Here is a 20,276-nt window from a genome sequence, read left to right on the forward strand (position 1 = left end):
AGCATCTCTACACAGACGATTGCAGCGATTCCGTAGCTGTTTAAACATGACCAGATTCCGCTCTGATGGACAACGTTTACCTGATGGGAAGAAGGTTATACCATGCAAATGGATTTTAAATGAAAATTTGATCATACTGGAGAAATCAATCGTTTTAAGGCTAGACTTGTAATTAAAGGTTACAAACAGAAAAAAGGAATAGATTATAATGAGATATACGCACCTGTTGTACGATACACATCAATTAGATATCTAATAGGTATCGCTGCAAAATACAATCTAGAAATTCATCAAATGGATGCCATTACAGCATTTCTACAAGGAGATGTTGATGAAGATATTTACATGTCTCAACCACCCACTTTTGATCGAGGAGAGAAAGTATGTCATTTAAATAAAGCTATATATGGTCTCAAACAGGCTAGTAGACAATGGAACAAAAAGTTAAACTCCGTTTTGTTAGAAATTGCCATGAAACGATCAAAACTTGATCCTTGCATTTACTTTCGAATATTGAGCAAAAATGATATTTTATTCATCTCTGTTTATGTCGATGATTTACTCTTATTTTATAATAATTCAGAAATTGGTAAAGAAATTAAGAAAAAGCTCAAAGATAACTTTAGTATGAAAGACATGGGAAAAGCAAAGCAATGTATTGGATTTAGAATAACATATGAAGAACAAAATAAAATATCACTGGATCAATCTATGTATATTAAAAAGATACTTACTCGTTTTGGCATGGACGATTGCAAGCCAGTCTGCGGGCCTAGACAAAATACTTTTCCGCAAGCGCTAACGCCAAACGCTAACTTATAAATGTATGGAAATGACATACGCTGTGGAATGGTGACGTCACGTCACGCTAAGTTCGTAGACAATGTTTGACAAGTATCGGCACGCTAACGCTAACGCTTGAAATATTTCCGTAGCTTGACGTCGTGCGGACAAAATGGTAGACAAGTGTCGTTTTTGACACACGCTACGGCTAGTTTTGGTCACGCTCACATCGCTTTCCGTAGCGTTAATAAGGAAGGTGCCGCTAACTTTTGTTACGAGTATTTTTTAGAAAAATAAGTTACTATAATTAAGTGATCATGCATCATTTGAGATTGCTATGGGCTGCAAATAATGAGGAAATTTGGAATAATCGCCAATTAAGAATAACTCGCCGTAAAGACAACTTTATTGGTCTTATATCGGAAAAGGAGTTTATTCGTAGATTTAGGTTAGATAAGCAAACGTTTCGGAGCCTTTGCAACGAGTTAAGAAATAGAACTTCACTTAGAGGAACTAAGGAAATTACCCTAGAGGTGAAAGTAAGTACTTAACTATTATCTATTAAGAGTATTTTCTCTATTAAGAGTCACCTAGATCGACCTTACATTTAAATTAATTGTTTAGTGGAAATTTGCGTAACATATTTTGTTTTATTTCAGGTTCTTTGCACACTTAGTTTTTTAGCAACGGGCTCATATCAACGGATAGTTGGGCTTACACATCATATGATCCAGAGGACTGCAAGTAGATGCATTCATCAAGTTGTGGAAGCCCTCAATCATCCTGCGATTCAAGCTAAATGGATTATATTTCCTCAATTGCAACAAGAAAGAGTCCGTTTGAAACTTCAGTAAGTTCTAAGTGCCTTGTATATAGTTGGAAAAAACGAAAATAGATAAAGGATAACTTAAAATAAATAATGATTATTTTATAATATTGTAGGTTTCAAAGTAAATTTAGACTGCCGGGGGTAATTGGCTGTGTAGACTGTACACACATAGCCATTTGCAGGCCAACCGAAGATGAACATCTATTTTATAATAGAAAGGGGTATGATTCACTGAATGTGCAAATGGTAAGTTGAAATATACATTTAAATTTAATGTAAATATTTCATTCTTGTTGAGATTCTAAAGTTTCACTTTTTTACAGGTATGTGATAGTAATTTAAAAATAATAAATGTAAATCCTAAGTTTGGTGGAGCTACTCATGATTCATTTATTTGGGCTTCCAGCAAGGTAGAGCCTTATTTGCGTGGACTTCATCAAAATGGAGAACATGTGTGGTTGTTAGGTAAGATGATTAAGCTACATTTGTTTTACTTTTTTGTGAAAATTATAAAAATTGCTCCTTCAAAGTATAGGATATGCTCTTCAAAGTATAAGTACGGTAGCATTATTATAATAATATCATATTAATAAGTTCTAAAGCTATGGGAATATTAAATTTCTATATTTTTAAACTTGCAGTTATATATGATATAGATGGAGCTTATAAAGGATTAATATACAAGTAATTAATTTAAAAAATCAAAAACCCGACTGCACCAAAAAGGCTGAAGTAGAATTTCCAAAAGCAGTGAAATAGGCATTTCATTATTTTTATCCAGAAAGCCAAATACAAAGTTTCATAGTAGGTGTCTGCTTCAAAAACAAAAGATGTTCAAACAATATTATCCTATTTTATCCTCGAAGTGTTCATTTATGCTATATAAAGAACCTATGTGTAAAATTCCAGCACGCTTAAGTTCAGCGGTTTCCCTTTGCGTTGATCTCTGGCACAGCAACTCACTCATTTAGTCAGACAGTCATCTCGATGTGTATATATGAGTATATATGTACTAGCTGACACGGCAAACGTTGTGTTGCCATATAAATAAATAAATGTTAAGGATGAACAACCCTTATCACTTAGGTGTAAAAAAATAGATAGTGGCCGATTCTCAGACCTACTGAATATGTATATAAAATTTGGTGATAATCGGTGAAGCCGTTTCGGAGGAGTACGGTAACTAACACGAGAATTTTATATATAAGATATATTATATAATGTATGTGTAATCTCCTCTTAATTTTCTTTATTTTGACACCCTACTCGATAGATTTGGTTAACTTTTTTAAAACGTGTTACTATTTCGCGAAAAATTTCACCATTTACGGTCTATAAAATATATAACTTCAGTAAATCAAAGTTTCGGTCATTATTTTACCTCGTTAGAGGTAGCATTTCATTATTTTTATTCAACAAGCCTGATACAAAATGTCATAGTATTTGCTTCAAAATTGACGATTGTTCAAATGAACTTTTAACCCTTATTTTACCCTCTACGGGGTTGATTTTTCGGAGGGGGATAAATAAGTGCGTCCTTGTTCCTATCCAGAAAGCCAAATACAAAATTTTATAGTAGTTGCTTCAAAATTAAAGGATTTCAAAAAAACTGTTTTTCCCTATTTTACCCTCTTCAGGGTAGATTTTCCAAAATGCCTTTCTTAGTACTTATTCAAGCTATATAGAGAACCTGTGTGCAAAATTTCAGAACTGTAAGGTCTTTGGTTTAGGCTATACGTTGATTTCTGAAAAATGAAAAAGTCATTTAGTTAGTCAGTCAGTCAGTCACCTTACTGTTTTATATATATACAAATATGTTTTTATAATCTCCGTTTAATTTCCTTCCATTTGATACCCTACTCGATAGGTTCGGTTAACTTTTTATTTTAAATGAGTTACTATTTCGCGCCAAAAATCCGCCATTTTGATTTTTTTTTTACTAACACCTATCTAAGGACACTCGGGTCATTGAGACAAATATAATGACACTTTAACTGTTGAAATTCATCCAGCCATTTGTTAGATCGGATCAAATAAAGAAAGACAAACATACAAGATACGCGCGAAAAACATAACCCTTCCTTGGCAGTCGGGTAAAAATAAGTCTTATAAAGGATGGATATGTGTATAGATGGAGCTTGTAAAGTAAACAATTTTTTTACAAAGTTTTAAATATTTATTATAATTTATTTGTTTCAGGTGATTCTGGGTATCCGCTGAGGCCATGGTTATTAACACCAATTTTAGATGCAGCTCCTGGCTCTAGAGATGAGATTTACACCCAGCGTCATCTAAAAGCCAGAAATTGTATAGAGCGCTGCTTTGGATTACTCAAGTCACGCTGGAGATGTTTACTCAAACACCGAACACTGCATTACCATCCTGTTAAGGCTGGGAAAATAGTACTTGCTTGTTCTGTTTTGCATAACATGGCAACTGAAGGTAGTCAAAATGAGCTTATCCAAGGCAGAGCTATACGAAACAGTTTAATATTAAGATTACAGTAAGTGTTCGTTTTTAAAATAATTCTTTTAGTTAAATGTTTAGAAATAAAGATAAATTACCAAAGTATGTGATGTTATTTTTATTATTATTTTCTGAAGAAGCACCAATACAAATAGTAGTATGGGATATATATTTTTTTTTTATTTATTTATTTTATTTATTCATTTATTTCAGACAACAAGGTCCATATTACATATACCTTACAGACTAACATACATACTAATATATACTTATAACTAAATCACGTATTTGCGGCGAAGTGAGACGCGAGTCTGGTGACTTCCGGGGGTCCTCTCCGTCCACGGAACTTCCGGAACACAACTCCCTTCGGCCACAGCTCCTCCTTCAGGAAGGTCGACAATGGCTCAGTTGGGACGCGTACAACAAATTAACTAAAGTTCACCGCGCTACGCGTCTCCAACTTTTCGACCACCAATCGGAACTTGGTTTTTACCGCCAAATACTCCACTATGTCAGACGGCTTCGTGCTGTAGTGGAGCCGTGAGACATACACGTGCGACACAGGAACGGCAGGACGCACGAGATGGTTAGATCCCGTCGGTGCTGTGCCACATTGGTTACGACAAGGAGGCTTTTTCTTCTTACGCATCACCTTAATAAAGCCATCCTTGTCCGCCGCATGGTTGGACACCGCACTGCGAGGGGGTTCATTGCGGGGGTTCCTGCTTTCCCTCTCTGGCCTCGTTGTCTTCCGCTTCCCGGGTAGCTGGCGGGAGGCAGCTGCGGCGTAGTCACGTTGAGGCGAAGACATGACGACGCACGGCGACACCTCGGCGGGGGGAGGTGCGGGGCGAGTGACGCACGTGTCACCACATGCGGGCGCAACGGTCGGTGTCGTGTCAAGTTTCGCAGACTCGAAACTTGCTGACGAGGTGTTACATGCCCCACGACGCGTGTTGACGTTATTAACCTCTGGCGACCTACTTACTGTCACTGTATTGCGTAATGTAGCAATTTCAGCCCGTAGGTCGCTGATGGTATCTTGCGAGGCTTCTAACTTCAGCACTACTTCTGCCAGGCTTGTCTTCAACGTTGTGATATCTTTTAACAGCCTGGTTACATCCACATGGTCGAACGTGACGGGCGGCAGCTTGTGGATGTTCTTTGCCACGAAAGCTGGTATGTCATCGGGATCAGTCACCTTCAGGATATTTATTATGTCCTGGAGTCCTTTCTCTCCTTTTTCGTCCTTCCTGCGGGAAGGCATCCGGTCGCTCATCCCAAGCGACTCAAACACGAGGTTCTTAGCACTGCAGATCTCCTCACGCGTGAAGTTGGTCTTGCAGATTTGGATGATGCTGACCTCATCCATGGTGTCGATGGCGTGCTGTATAAACGCCAACACCTCATTGGCTATGAGTTGTTCAGATCTCATAGCCATTTTCCGTGCAGCGGCGATTGCCGCGCAAAATCGCGAATATAAAATAAATTATTCGTAAGCGCTGTTTGCGTCCGTCACCGAGCGCATACAACACCCGAATCGAATCGAATTTTTAATTATTGTTGATCCTTTAAAATTTAAGTTTAACTAGTTTGTTGACAAAATTGTTTTTGTAATGAAAATTTTTTTTTGCTAATAATCTTATAACTGCATATAATCATCTGTTACCAACCAACAAGTAGCTTGCCTAAGGACACTATACATCAGTTTGATTATTTTTGTATAAGAATTATTTACGTCATAGTCATGTTTATTAGTTATTGCGTAAATTACATATTTAGTTTTATATTATTAATTATTTATGTCTTTAAAATTGTTATTTAATTAATTTATGTTATTTTCTAAATGCCTAATCATTTTTCAATTTATGGAATGTTTTACCGGAAATCTGTGTTAATAAACGTTTATTAAATTATAAGTATAAAGGAGGTAGTGCAAAATTATAAAATCATATTTAAGTAGAAGCTCTGCATTGACATGATGTATTCTAATATTTGATCTGTAAGAGGAAACTCTGCCCGAGAATATAGTTAAATTATATTACAATTATTATTTAAGTCTATCTCAGCTGCAGTTACACATCTTAGTGACCTAAAAGAGAAAAATAATCTACTTTTAGTCTTTTTTAAAATATACCTATATTTATTTTTTAAGAATGTTTTATGTTTTTGTGCTAATATATATATTCCTTAACCTATCTACCAATTATCAACTCCAGATAAAGGTTGCTCTACATGAAGTTGAATAGATGCATTTCCTTACGCATGCAATTACTTAGCAAAGTACCTATGTTCAAAATAATTTATCACACACTAATACACAGCTATATAAATACAAACACTACTGCAAGGTAGTTGTTACTTTCCAAGAGTAAGTCATGGGCAATTAGTATCACCTGCATTTTTAAATGAAATGAAACCCAAATTTGATAACACGTAGGAACTTACAACAAAATAATCATAAATGGTCATAACAGTATAGTATATTACTGTTATTACCATTTAATATAATAGAAACATTTAAAATGAGAAACAAACAATATATTACCTAGGTTACACAAAAATGTTAATGTCAGTCTTATATTCATATACATCTTTAGTAGTGAGCATTATTTGTAAAAAGTTAATTATTCTTTTTAATTTGAAATAGGATGTTGTATTACAGAGATCACTGATATTTAGACTTACAGCTAATTCTTAGTCTTAACTGCTGTGAGATAATGAAAATAATCAAAGTTATTAATCAGCCTTATATCTCGCATCTCGTCCTTTATTATTAAAACAAAAATAAAATTATACTTTAGTTCCAACCAAGAAATAAAAAGAAATGGACATTTGATAAAAACAATAATAAAATTATACTTTTGTTGAAGAGAATTAAAATTAATTAACATTGGAAATAACAATAATAACATATTATATTATAGAGAGAGAGAATAAAATAGTACCTCAATTTAAAATAAGAAATAGATTATAAAGCATATTTTATGAATAAAATGGAAAATTAAATAACACCAAAATACAACAATTAGTGAAGCAACAAAGAAATGAAAATTGAAAGAATTCATATGATACCTCATTACACATTGCAATTATTTAAACACCATCTGTTCGCTGTGACTGGGATAATGTTTCCAATATGTTAGTACCTATAACAACAATTATCTCTAAAATTTCATTTCTTTGTTGCTCCACTAACATTCTTCGTGACTCCACTCTTCACCGTTCCAACTCTCTCTCATGCTCCATTTGAACTCTCTTTTCTTCTAACCGTAATCTGCCCTCTTCTATCTGGGCAAAACGGTCAGCAGCTTGTTCAAATGGAGTCTGATGTTGCCTTCTGCGCTGTCCAAATATACGGCGACGACGTGGAGTAGATGAAACCCGTGGCGATACGACTTCTAAAATGAAAAATATTTATGCTATTTGGTATAAAAATTAAATTGCACTATAATACAAAGCATTAACAATTTTAAAAAAATATACCTCTTTGCCTTTCGGTGTTAGATGAGGCAGGCACACCCTGACTTGTTGAAGCTACATTCAACAACTCCATATTGCATGGCTCAGAATTGCAACATAGCTCCAAGACTGGGGTAATGCCACAGAACACCTATACTCCTAACGGAGAAGAACGACGACTTCATACAAAAAACGCGATACCATATAAAAAAATTTTCAACGTATGTAAGGAAATGGATCGCCTTAAAATCGATATCCTTGGATTAAGCGATGTCAGATGGAAGGATCATGGGGAACACCGGATTGACGATAATCACCTCATGTATTACTCTGGGTCTAACGAATCATCAAATATGTACGGAGTCGCAGTAATTGTAAACACAAAAGCTTTTAATTTACCAGCAACGTGCATATTTGAATCCAATCGCGCCATGATGACTCAAATTCAGGCAAAACCTTTTAACCTGAATATTATCCAACTTTATGCACCCACTACCGACAGATCTGAAGAAGAGGTTGAACAGTTCTATGCACATGTTGAAAAACTAACAAATACCACAAAGAAACATGACATAAACATCGTAATGGGAGACATGAATGCCAAAATTGGAGTTGGAGAGGTACCGGGTACCATCGGAAAGTATGGTCTTGGCGAAAGAAATGACAGAGGAGACAGACTCGTCCAGTTCTGCCAGGAACAAGATCTTGTGGTTATGAACACCTTTTTCCAGTTACCACCTAGACGGCTTTATACATGGACCTCTCCCCGTCATACACCCGAGCATATAATACGAAATCAGATAGATTATTTTATGATCAACAGCAGGTTTCGTAACTGTGTTAAAAACGCCAAAACATATCCAGGCGCAGACATCCGATCTGATCACAATCCGGTGGTGGCAGAGTTAACACTCGTCCTAAAGACTATTCGCCAAAGAAAGCGTAACAAGGTGGACATCCGCAAAATCAATAATGCCGACTCTCAATTGGAAGTGACCAGGGCAATTAATGCGTGGGCCATAGAAGCGAAACAATCCCAAGGAACGGCTGAAGAGATATGGCACGGACTTCAATCGCGAGTACACAAAATTAACTCCGAAATTCTTAAACCGGAAAGATATATTCCTAGACAATCTTGGATGACAGACAAAATATACAAATTAATGGAAGAAAGGAGACTCTTTAAGAACAACAGAGAGAAATACAAAAATATTGATCGCATAATAAGGAGAGAAGTCCGCTGTGCCCGCAATATTGCATACAGTGAAAAATGTAACTATCTCGAACAGCTAGACAAAAAGCATGACGCATTTAACATGCATAAGGAAATTAAAGCCTTGGTTGGCCGCAAACATCCTACGCCCCAGCTTGTGGATGACAATAACCTTCCTATTGTCGATATAGCCGATAAGAAAATAATCTGGGAGCAGTACATCAACGCTTTGTTCACAGATAACAAAAGAAGCTGCTATAACAACATCCAGCCCACGGACGGATTACCCTTCCTTAGATCTGAAGTTCTTAATGCATTACGTAGAGCAAAATCGGGAAAATCTGCTGGACCCGACCAAGTACATGTAGAGATACTTAAACTAGTGGAAGAAGAAAATGTGAATAGCTTGGTGAAACTCATGAACCTGGTATATGATACAGGTCAAATCCCAAATGACTGGCTAAAATCGACCTTTGTGTTGCTCCCTAAGAAAAATAATGCGAAAAAATGTGAGGAATATCGCACTATAAGCTTGATGAGCCAAGTGCTGAAGTTATTCCTTACAATAATTCACGAACGCATTCGAATAAAATGTGACGAACAACTGAGTGATAGTCAATTTGGATTCCGTTCTGGTGTTGGCACAAGAGAGGCTCTGTTCGCGATACAGGTTCTGGTCCAAAAATGTAGAGACATGCAACAACCCGTATATCTCTGCTTCATCGATTACGAGAAAGCGTTTGATCGAGTGTTACACGACCGCATGATCGCTATCTTAAAGGACATCGGACTCGATAAAAAAGATGTTGCAATCATCCAGAATCTGTATTGGAACCAACGTGCTACTGTCAGAGTAGAAGGAGAGGAGACTAATGAAATTCTCGTCCAAAGGGGAGTGCGTCAGGGATGTGTCCTTTCACCAATACTCTTCAATCTGTATTCGGAGGCTATAATTACAGAAGCTTTACACGATCTTACGTGTGGAGTAAGCATTAATGGTCGAAACATAAATAACCTTCGTTACGCCGATGATACAGTGTTGATAGCCTCAACAGTGGCTGATCTACAACGTATGGTAGATAGAGTTAATGAGTGTGGGGAAAGGGCGGGCGTCAGAATGAACACAAAGAAGACTAAGTTACTGGTTATCTCAAAAGAAAAGAACCTTGACTGCAACATCACCGTGTCAGGTCACCCTCTTCAAAGAGTACAAAAATACAAATATTTGGGCACGTGGTTAACCGAGGAATGGAACAGTGACACAGAAATAAAGGCACGCATTGAAACAGCTCGTAACTCTTTTAAAGCCATGAAAAAAGTCCTGTGCAACCGTAACATTAACATCGCGTTACGTACTCGTTTACTCCACTGTTACATCTGGCCTATTGTACTCTACGGATGTGAGGCTTGGACTATAAAAGAGGATTTAAAAAAACGGATAGAAGCCTTCGAGATGTGGACGTATAGACGCATGCTCTCCGTTAGCTGGATCCAAAAGATAACCAATGACGAGATCCTAAGACGAATTGGCCAAAAGCGTAAACTTATGCTTACCATCAAAGAGAGAAAAGTCTCTTACTTGGGTCACATTCTACGGCATCCACGTTATGAACTTCTCCAGCTCATCATAATGGGCAAAGTCGCAGGGAAAAGGCGAGTAGGGAGGAGAAAAAAATCTTGGCTGCGGAACATTCGAGAGTGGACGGGAATAGCAAGCGCAGCTGAACTATTCCGCCTCTCAAAAAACCGTGAGAGATTTAAACAGCTGATAGCCGACCTTCACTAGTTGGAGAGGCACCGCAAGAAGAAGAAGAAGAAAAGGGCAAACGCCGTCAGCACGACAAAGGGCGTATGCCCTCATTGAACCCCTTTTCGGTAAACTTTTCAATAAATTACAGCCATTCCTCGAGGATATAGACATCACATTATACTATAAGATAACTAAGTACAGAGTCTAAATCACATGTTCCAAATTAGTGCAGTCGAATGCCGTCAAATCACATAGCCAACATGCGTATCCGATGAGTTATGAAACGAAAAATAATTAATATGCACTTAATATCCATGATTGGTTTTAATTATTTAAGGTGTGTTCCACCAATTAAACCATTTTATAATTCTGATTTGTAAAAATAGCATACTAATGTATAAAAAAATAAATATTTTTGGTAGGTGTCACTTCATGGATTAGTGTGAAAAATCACCCCCAAAAATATACTTATTGTATCTTACGATTTTCCATATCACATATAATCTGAAAAAAATAATATGGAGCTTATGGATAGACATACATGTACTGTTACATAATTTACAAATATAAACAGTTTAAATTTCATAAAGATATCTTAAATAAGTACTGAAAAAAAATCGTTAAGGGTTGTCGCCCTGATAACTCCCTTACTATAAGGGCAAGGGACAAGATTAATTGGTATATCTATTTTAGATAAAGAACAATAAAAACAAGGCAAGAACCCTTTATCTGGTGCGAGTGCACTTTTCACAAGCATGATCTAGTAGATCCATTTCTTTTATTTGATCTTTAAAATATTAATTTAACAGAAACAGTTGTGTGGGTTATTGTAGCAGATGTTGAGGGATAGTTAGTGAGATCTCTGAAGGCAACTCTTAGTACAGGATTAACCACTTCAGCTGCGGCAATAGTTGGTTCACAGTCAGTTGTAGGACTAGCCTGAAATACAAAAAATAAAAAATATGTATTCCTTGGTATAGCTTAAGTATATACACAATTACAAGTGAAGAGCTTCCAAAGAACCTTTTTGTACAACTTTAAGTTTTAAATATTATAATTTATTTTTAAAAATTACCTGAATTTTTGAGATCATCCAACCTGACTAGTTTCCAGTATAAAATATAAAAAGGTAAGGTATAAAACTACATAAAGATACTCACAATACCATTTAGGACAAAAGACATGGATATGGAGGTAATTGGTTTTATATATTTATATCAAATTAGAGCAACAACTGACATGATATATTGAAATAGCATCTCTATTCTATTGCTGGACTCGTCTACAAAATCTGCATCTTGAAAATGCTTCTGACATAGCATTCTGTGCTCAGAATGAAGTATGAAACATAAGTTACCAAATTATTATTTGTATACAACTGTTCAGAAAAGCAAATTAAGAGGACAATGTTTTTAGGGTTAAAGTATATAAATATTAAAGTATGTAAGCAAGTTTCCTTAGCTCATCACAAGTGACAGATGCAAAATCAACCCTCGAGATATAAAAGGAATAAGTTACATGCATGTTCAGAAAGACTAAAATAGGCTCTCCAATAATCTGTATGAATAATGGTGTCTTTCAAACATATATTTATATGTGTAATGCCAATAAACCAGGACTATTTTATTTGGTGCTCCAAGGTTCACATAACTCTATTTATAGCATAGGATGTAAATGAGAGTCGTATTAGCGTCTTACTAGCAAATTTGACGATTGCTAATATTCACAATAAACGGATTAAAAATCGGCTAAAGTGATGAAGTTATCTAATGTGTATATTATTATGTAAAGATATAATATTTATGTGAACATTGCGCACACGGTTTTTGATAATGGAATATTTTTGTTTTACACGGTTTTACAGTAATTTATGTTTTTAGCGTAGGAGTTATTTAGGAAAATGATTTACTTATATACAAAATTAGCACGAAGAATCATAGAATTAAAGGTTTGATAAAATGGCTTCTAGCGATCATGTTAGGCACTTACCGGCTAAGTTCCTCAAAGTTACACCAGGCTTCAGAAATCGGAACAATTTAACATTATCTAAAGCTGGCGAACACCCACACTTAAAACATTTCCTTTTGGTCTCCCTATCTGCCATTGCAAATAAAATAACTACTTAACTAATAGAGTCCTGTCTCGAAAATAATAACCACTGATTACGAGCGGAGTTACAAACTCAACACACGAAATCGGTTCACTGGATTATGACTGCACTTTTAAAATACATAAACGGAGGAACACAAGCTCGAATCAACGTTGTAGCGAAATAAAAATGCAAGGAATTATGTCACACAGGGTATTACGCCGGAGGACATAAGACGCCATATCAAAGAGTAAAATAATATATGGGAACGCCATATTGTTTATTTTGTTTTTTTTTTAATCCCCTGAGATGTTACTATACACAAAAATATTAAGAATATAAACTATATTTAAAATGGCAACAAAATTGAGCCCCCGTAGGTATAACCATTGCACTTACCTAGTTGACCCCCCCTGGGTAATGCTTGCTTGTACCTCTATCACTTCTTCGGCAGGTTGTGGCTGAGTGGAAGACAGCATGTCAGCTGAAGCAGGTTCTGTGGACTTTAGAATTAATGATATAATAAGACAATTGTTGCGGTTATATAAGGATTAATATAATAGTGTGTTGTAGACATGATAACTACAAATCTGCAAAGATATATAAAATACTTACTTCAAAACCGGCTTCCTGTACTTCCTGATTTCCAGTGACTGATCGTAGACCCATTATTCTTAAAACCCTTTCTTCCAGGGGAGTAAGGGCTTTAATTGTTTTTTTTTTTTTTTATATCTCATTTATTTCGAAGTTTTTATACAATTGTACATGACAACTTCATTATAACTAACACTAGTGACATACAAATATATAACAATAATACTAAAATATTCAAACAGTTTCTCAGAAAATTAGATTTTTCTATTTTGAAGAGAAGCATTGATGAAAACATATACGCGTTTAGCTTGTGTAGATGTTGGATCTGCCAGAATACTCTGGAAAGCTCCAACATCATACACATTCACACATAAATTTTTCACCAATGCTTCCCTTTTACTTTTATTTAGGCTACATTCCAATAATATATGTAGGATATCCTCTGGCTTATTACATTTTTTACAATTTGGTGACTGTACCTTTTTCATTAAAAAACCAAAAGCATTTAGCGGCATATGTCCAGATCGGATCCTTAAAGCTACTATAAGTAATCGTCTGCTTAATTTAACATTTATAAACCACGGTATACGAGGAGGCTCACTCTGCATTGTTCTATACCAAATTCCTTTTTCTGTAGATCTGCTATTGAAATATTCTCGCCACTTTTCCAAACATTTCCCTTTGAATTTTAAAAGATTTTCGGTATAATTTGGTTTTACAACAAAATTTTCTCCTTCTATTACTGCTCTATTTGCTAATAAGTCAGCCTCCTCGTTACCTAGCAAACCAATATGTGATGGCACCCATTGCAGTTTCAACTCCATTGCCGTGTTGAAAGTCTGAATATGATATAGCTGCTCAAGAATCCGATATGCAATTGGGAAGCCTCTATACCCTGAGACGCAACGCTCTAAGTGTTGGAGCGCGCTTTTACTGTCAGTCAAAATTACCACTTTTTTAATGCTATTGTCTACTGAATATGACAAAGCTTTAGAAATCGCAATTAACTCAAGTGACATGATCGAAACATTAGCAGATATTTTAAACAGAGACTTGACTTTATTTTTTGGATCATAATATGATGCACCCGAACCATACTTACTTTTAGAGCCATCTGTATAAATTTGATGATAATTGAAGTACTTTTCATTTATTTCTGCTAGAATATCAGGCTTCAAAATAGAACAGTTATATAGCTTTTTAGACATTTTTATGCAATTTAGATTACTACAAATAAAATTAGCAGTATTTATACGGCTAATCCATATATTTAACGTGAACATATCTAATGTTTTAGTAGAATAGATTTCATTGTCACCTACATCTCTCTGTATACTTGCTAGTAAAGGTTTCTTTTTGTTATTCCAGTATCGATCACTGTGTAAATTATTTAAGTTATTCAATATATTACTTGTTATATTATCTTTAAAGGAATGTAATTTCAAGCTGTACTTATAACACAAATATAATCTCCTTAAATATAGAGGAGGGATTGCTAGTTCAGACTCCATGACATGTATGGGTGTGCTTTTAACAAAGCCGCCGACTACCCGTAACGCCTGATTTTGAACTTTATCTAATTTGTATATATGAACCTTTGCGCCATTGTTAAACAAAAAGCAACCATAGTCAAATCTACTTCTAATTAACGTAAGATATAACCTTCGTAAATGTATCGGGTGAATTCCCCAAGAAGAGCTAGCTAGAACCTTAAATAAATTTAGAAACTTTTGCGTTTTTCGCCAAACCAAATTCATTTATATGATTTCCCCATCGTAAAGAAGCATCTAGTGTTAAGCCTAAATATTTAATCTCTTTTACAGATTCTAACAAACTTCCATTAACGATAAGTCTAATTTCGTGTTTCTTTCGCCCTCTAGTAAATACGCAAAGTTTAGATTTCTCTGACGATATTCTTAATCCTATGTTTTCTAATAAAATATTAACCATATTGAGAGATTCCTGTAATTTTAGAGTGTTATCATTAAGATTACTACCGGTAACATAAAAGACAAAGTCGTCAGCATATTGGGCTATATAAACATTTTGGATCTGTTTACATATATCATGTGTCACAATGTTAAATAACAAAGGCGACAGAGGGTCGCCCTGGGCTAAGCCCATATTTGTCCACCTACAAATATTACTTCTATTATCCTGATCAATATATATTTTTAAATGTCTTTCACTTAAAAACTCCCAGAGATATTTACAAATATGTTTTCCTACATTAAGTTCATTTAATATTAAAATTAGCTTATCTATCAATACATGATTGTAGGCATTTTTAATGTCTAAAAAACAAGCTATAGTTGGCTTATTATCACTAAGCCCTTTCTGAATTTGTGACACCAATCGAACTAAACAATCTAAGCTGGAACGGCAACGTCTAAACTCTAAATCCAATAGTAGAGAAAGATAATATTTCATTTTTTTCTACATACCATTCTAATCGCTTTAAAATCAGACAGTGAAATATTTTGCATGTACAAGACATTAGGGAAATGGGTCTAATTTTGGGGATAGAGTTAGGGGTATTGTTGCACTTGGGAATAGGAATAACTTTTATATCACGCCACTGTAATGGTATAACACCTGTTTTAAATATGAGATTATAAAATTCTAGAAGATAAAGCTTTCCATTCAAAGGGAGATTATAGATCATAGAGAAAGTTATATCGTCATCGCCTGGTGCGGTGTCTTTTTTTTTAAGGCAAACCATAAGTTCTTGTATTGTAAAATCAGATTCTAAAATATTATTATGACTTGTTATAGTAGGTGGGCAGGGGAAGACCGAGTCAGGTGTTAATTCCAGCAAAAGTTCTTGTTTTTGATCGTTACATACGACAATCTTTGATTTATTATAGCCTTTAAACCAGCGCATTTTTTGCCATAATTCTGTGGTTGAGGTGCTATCGTTAATTGACGAACAAAATTGTTGCCAGCTAGCGGCCTTCGCTTTTCGGATAACAGACTGGGATTTCTTTTTTTTTTTTTTTTTTTTTTTTTTTTTATAATATAAGAGTAGCAGACGAGCATGCAGTCCACCTGATGGTAAGTGGCTACTGCCGCCCATGGACATCTGTAATGAACCCAGATAGGATCAGATATTCCTACCTGAGGTCGGCCACAGATGCGTCGCTACCCCTGAGGACTACGCTGGAACGCCTCGGAAAAGTCTGTCTCCCTTACCACACTCTTCAAACCGGAACACAGCAGTGCCTAACACTGCTGTTATTAGGTAGAAATAGGTGTGGCGGTGGTGCCGCCGGAGTCGAACCACAAAGGGTTCTACCACCTTCAAATTTCACTGTCTCTGTCTCCAAATTGGTCAGATTTTGGGGAGTAGGATTGCGTCTAAAATTACGAAGCGCTAATCGACGTTTTGCTACTACTTTTGAGAGAGCTGGGGACCAATATCTTTTTGGTTTAAATTTGCTCTGTGGAGATAAATTTATTTTAACGACGGGTATATTATTATGAGCTGACATTATTATATGGTGATGTAGAAAATCATAATTTTCCTGAACATTTATACCAAAATTTTGGGGCCTAAAAATTTCTTCAAGATCGTCGTGATATTTGTTCCAGTCAGCGAGTTTGAAATTTAATCTTTCCTTTAATAATATTGAGTCGTAATAATTCCAAATAAGTTTTATTATTAAATGATCGCTACCTAAACATTCATTGGTAACACTCCACTGAAAATTAACTGCAATATCCGCGGATGAGAAGCTAATGTCTGGGGATGACTCTTGCAATATATTATTAACTAATTTCAATCTGGTAGGTGATCCATTATTAAGAGACATGAAATTATGTTCAAACGACGAATCCATCAATTGAATACCTCGCGTGTCGTTCTTGTATGACCAATTAGTGTGGTGATCATTAAAATCACCAGCTATTAAGGTTTTATTAGAAAACATTGAGAACAGTTCATCCCAGTCTGATTGAACGGTCCTAACAGACGATGGACAATAAACCGAAATAATATTATGTAAATGATTAGAATTTAACACCTTCACATGGATACATTCTATACCTGGGTTTTTTAATGTGATACCACTACTTTGCACCATAAGGGATTTATGTGTGACAATTGCCACTCCACCATATGAATCAGCTCTATCTTTTCTATGTATATTATATTCCGAAAGGTTAATTAACTGATCTGACTTTAGCCAAGTCTCGTTTAAAATTGCTATATGAACATTTTCTTGACTAAGCAGGGCATCGAACATAACTAACTTAGGTTTTATACTTTGTGAATTCCACTGAAATATTGTCATCGTGAAGTTTTTATTGGTTCTACCCATTAAAAAGCATGTTGAATGCATATTCTATCCAGTTTGCTCGACCAGCCAAACCAGAAAAGAACCTCGTAAACTGCTTCAAAATAAAATTTAACACAAGCTTTACCTTCTCGCCTATAGAGCTATTAGATAGATAGATAGATAGATTATTTATTTCAAGAACTTAAGCAACAACAACAAATTATAACACACAATAAACAATGAAATCCAAAAATACACATATGGAAACACAAACTTAATTATGAACTTATTGACTAAATTTTTTTAAGAAATAAAATTACACAAAATATAAAAAAAAAAAAAAACTGAAAATAATAAAGTAAATTAAGAAATAAAAACAAACAAAATACATAATCGAGTGTTGCAGCTAAAGTCTGTGAAAAAGGTTCCGGAGCTCAGAAAAAAACCGAGATTGGATCTCGGCAACTGATTTTCAGCCCGGACCGTATGCGAACGTTGCTCGGAAGGCTGTGCAGTATACATCGTGCCAAGTGTTGTAAACGGGAGAAAAAAAGAAAAAATTCTTCTACCCTTTTTTTTTATTAATTTTATATTAACCTACTATAAACATTGTGATGCTCAATAAGTGCCGTTTTGTGTTACAAAAGTGAATTAATATTAAGAAAATTACGATTACGTGTAAGAACGAGTATATTAAACGAAAAGTTAGTATATCTGTTATCTACGTTCTATTAGAGTATTTAATTTAACCTTGTATTATATGTAGTTTAATTTTTAAGGTGCCGAAGCGTAAGGAAGGATGCTGGAACATGCTATGTGCGAATAATAAAGTATAACCTACAATTGAACAGATTACCGTCGGTTACCCAGCTGCTGGAAATCAGGAGTTTAGGAACAACGCCAACCACTCATTAGCAACACCGAGTAGGTAAGTAGATCAACAGGTTAATTAATAATAATTAATAAACGTATTGCAAATTACTTTAACGAGATATATACCTTTATCTACCCTAAATATACGTAAAATTAATAGTATAATTAAATAACTACAGTTGTAATATAAATTGTAATGTATTAAGATATGTATGCGATTTATGAAATATGTAATTGTGGTGAGTAATGACTAATAATAATACTAGGATATGCTAAATTGTTAGATATAATAAATTAATAGATTATGTTAATTTAAAAAAAAATGTTAATTTTTTTAGAAAAGACAATTTCCTTAATTTTACGAAAAATGTATTTAAAATTAATTTTCTTAAATCTTCTTTGCGTTGAGTCGCCATCATCTGTCTCTTCCGCGTTAATGTGGCGTTCTTCTTCACTTTCGCTTAAATTGCACGTCTTATCTTCACTGTTTATATGCTGCTTGTTACGATTGCGTTTTTTCCTCTGTTTACCACTTGTTGTGGGTGTACTTTGAATAATTTGGTTGACCGGAGGCTCACTGCATACAACCATAGGGGAGGTATCCTCTTGCAAACTAGGTTCAGTAATTACAACATCTCTATAGGACTTACTTTTCGGAGGGTTTATTATGTTTTCATTTCTTTGTGATTGAGAATGAAACACTGCGGGGGTATCCTCGTTACTTCTGTTGCGCATTCTCTCGAGATAAATATCAAGAGCTTTTTTATACATACAATTTTCTTCCGACATAATTGATCGTATATCTTTTTCCTTCTTGAATTGTGGACATGTCTTACTTAAGGCCATATGCGGTCCATTACAATTGACACATTTGAACAAGGTGGTCTCACAGTTCGCGTGATGCCCCCCGCACTTGGGACATATAGTCTTCTTAGAAGGGCAAAATCGTGCACTGTGACCATATTTCCAGCATCCTGCATATTGCGTTACTGGGAAGACGTATGGTTCTACTTCAAACCGACACCCGTACATTAATACGTACGGGGGCAGAGTAGAACTTTTAAAAGTGACTCGAGCAGTTTCACTATCCTTCCACTGACCCTTTTCCGTAAAACGTTTCAGTCTAGTCATAGAAACAATGTCAAAAGTACATTCTAAGTTTTCCATCATTTCCTCTATCTCCGTTCCTAAATCTATTTTTCTTAAAATTCCATAGGATAAGCATACTTCACTTGTCAGTAAGCATCTATAACCTAAGTCTTTAAATTTTGCGTTGTTTAATAATTTTTCAGCATCACACTTTTTTTCAAACTGGATCAAGACTTTGTATGGGCTCTTGTACTTTATTTTAACAATATTCTGAATTTTTTCTTCTCTTAATAACTTGGCTAACCCCACTTGTTTAGGTAATGTATGCGTCGATGTTATACTTATCTCTGCTTTATTGTTATTCTTGATCATTTCCGAGTCATTATTGACCGATGTACTTCTTAGCAAACGCTTTGGTTTTCGTCTAACAATTGTATAACCACCTTCTTCTTCAATATTTTCTTCGCATTCAGATCTCACTCTTTTTCCAGGCCTTTCCGGCACTTGTTTTAAATGTGTATGTAAACTCTCCAAATTCTCCTGCTCCATAGTATCTCCTTCATCACTACTATTGCTGCTACTGGGTAGCTTAGCGGTTATATTATCATCATCATCACTCGCAAATTGACAGCTTTATATCTGTATTAAACGAAACTCCGCGCATAGCAAGTTGAATGTATTATAATGTTCCTAAAAATAACCTTAACCAAGTCGAACATAAAAATATAAATTTTTGGATAACAAAACGTCAGCTTTCGAATGATTTGGAATAATAGGCCCCAAAAAATTGTTTAAATTAATGAATGGCGGGAACTTAACTGCCAAATGTAATATGAAAAAATATGTATTTT

At 35.2% G+C, this 20,276-nt stretch overlaps 3 protein-coding genes and 1 long non-coding RNA gene across 4 annotated transcripts; 1 reads left to right on the forward strand and 3 right to left on the reverse strand.

Moving 5' to 3' along the window:
• The first annotated feature begins 770 nt into the window (after positions 1 to 770).
• Positions 771 to 4,012, forward strand: LOC140746695 (uncharacterized). Its single transcript, XR_012102807.1, has 4 exons — positions 771 to 1,633; positions 1,726 to 1,858; positions 1,936 to 2,077; positions 3,812 to 4,012. It is a non-coding gene; the product is annotated as an uncharacterized LOC140746695 (long non-coding RNA).
• A 493-nt stretch (positions 4,013 to 4,505) lies between these two features.
• LOC140746796 (uncharacterized) lies at positions 4,506 to 5,519 on the reverse strand. Its single transcript, XM_073078893.1, has one exon. The coding sequence runs from the start codon at positions 5,517 to 5,519 to the stop codon at positions 4,506 to 4,508; it is 1,014 nt and encodes a 337-aa protein (XP_072934994.1).
• A 1,508-nt stretch (positions 5,520 to 7,027) lies between these two features.
• On the reverse strand, positions 7,028 to 13,300 carry LOC140746827 (uncharacterized). The gene is made up of 4 exons (XM_073078920.1): positions 13,208 to 13,300; positions 13,008 to 13,095; positions 7,565 to 7,672; positions 7,028 to 7,479 (listed from the first exon to the last, which is right to left on the reverse strand). The coding sequence occupies exons 1-4, from the start codon at positions 13,259 to 13,261 to the stop codon at positions 7,298 to 7,300; spliced, it is 432 nt and encodes a 143-aa protein (XP_072935021.1). The 5' UTR covers positions 13,262 to 13,300; the 3' UTR covers positions 7,028 to 7,297.
• A 189-nt stretch (positions 13,301 to 13,489) lies between these two features.
• Positions 13,490 to 19,974, reverse strand: LOC140746797 (uncharacterized). Its single transcript, XM_073078894.1, has 2 exons — positions 18,987 to 19,974; positions 13,490 to 13,524 (listed from the first exon to the last, which is right to left on the reverse strand). Exons 1-2 carry the CDS (start codon positions 19,972 to 19,974, stop codon positions 13,490 to 13,492), a joined length of 1,023 nt encoding a protein of 340 aa, XP_072934995.1.
• Positions 19,975 to 20,276: the final 302 nt, after the last annotated feature.

Source organism: Epargyreus clarus, unplaced genomic scaffold (assembly GCF_041222505.1).
Source record: "Epargyreus clarus isolate Ecla_fem2 unplaced genomic scaffold, WU_Ecla_fem_2.2 ptg000013l, whole genome shotgun sequence".
Taxonomy (NCBI): domain Eukaryota; kingdom Metazoa; phylum Arthropoda; class Insecta; order Lepidoptera; family Hesperiidae; genus Epargyreus; species Epargyreus clarus.

What these genes read in the sequence shown, in the direction of transcription:
- LOC140746796 (XM_073078893.1), bottom strand. Translation starts at nt 5,519, where the DNA reads ATGGCTATGAGATCTGAACAACTCATAGCCAATGAGGTGTTGGCGTTT.
- LOC140746827 (XM_073078920.1), bottom strand. Translation starts at nt 13,261, where the DNA reads ATGGGTCTACGATCAGTCACTGGAAATCAGGAAGTACAGGAAGCCGGT. An exon ending in TACAGGAAGCCGGTTTTGAA is followed by an intron (nt 13,096 to 13,207) that starts GTAAGTATTTTA and finishes TTAATTCTAAAG; the next exon opens with TCCACAGAACCTGCTTCAGC. An exon ending in TAACACCGAAAGGCAAAGAG is followed by an intron (nt 7,480 to 7,564) that starts GTATATTTTTTT and finishes TTTTCATTTTAG; the next exon opens with AAGTCGTATCGCCACGGGTT.
- LOC140746797 (XM_073078894.1), bottom strand. Translation starts at nt 19,974, where the DNA reads ATGGAGCAGGAGAATTTGGAGAGTTTACATACACATTTAAAACAAGTG. An exon ending in CATAATAAACCCTCCGAAAA is followed by an intron (nt 13,525 to 18,986) that starts GTAAGTCCTATA and finishes GGAGCTTTCCAG; the next exon opens with AGTATTCTGGCAGATCCAAC.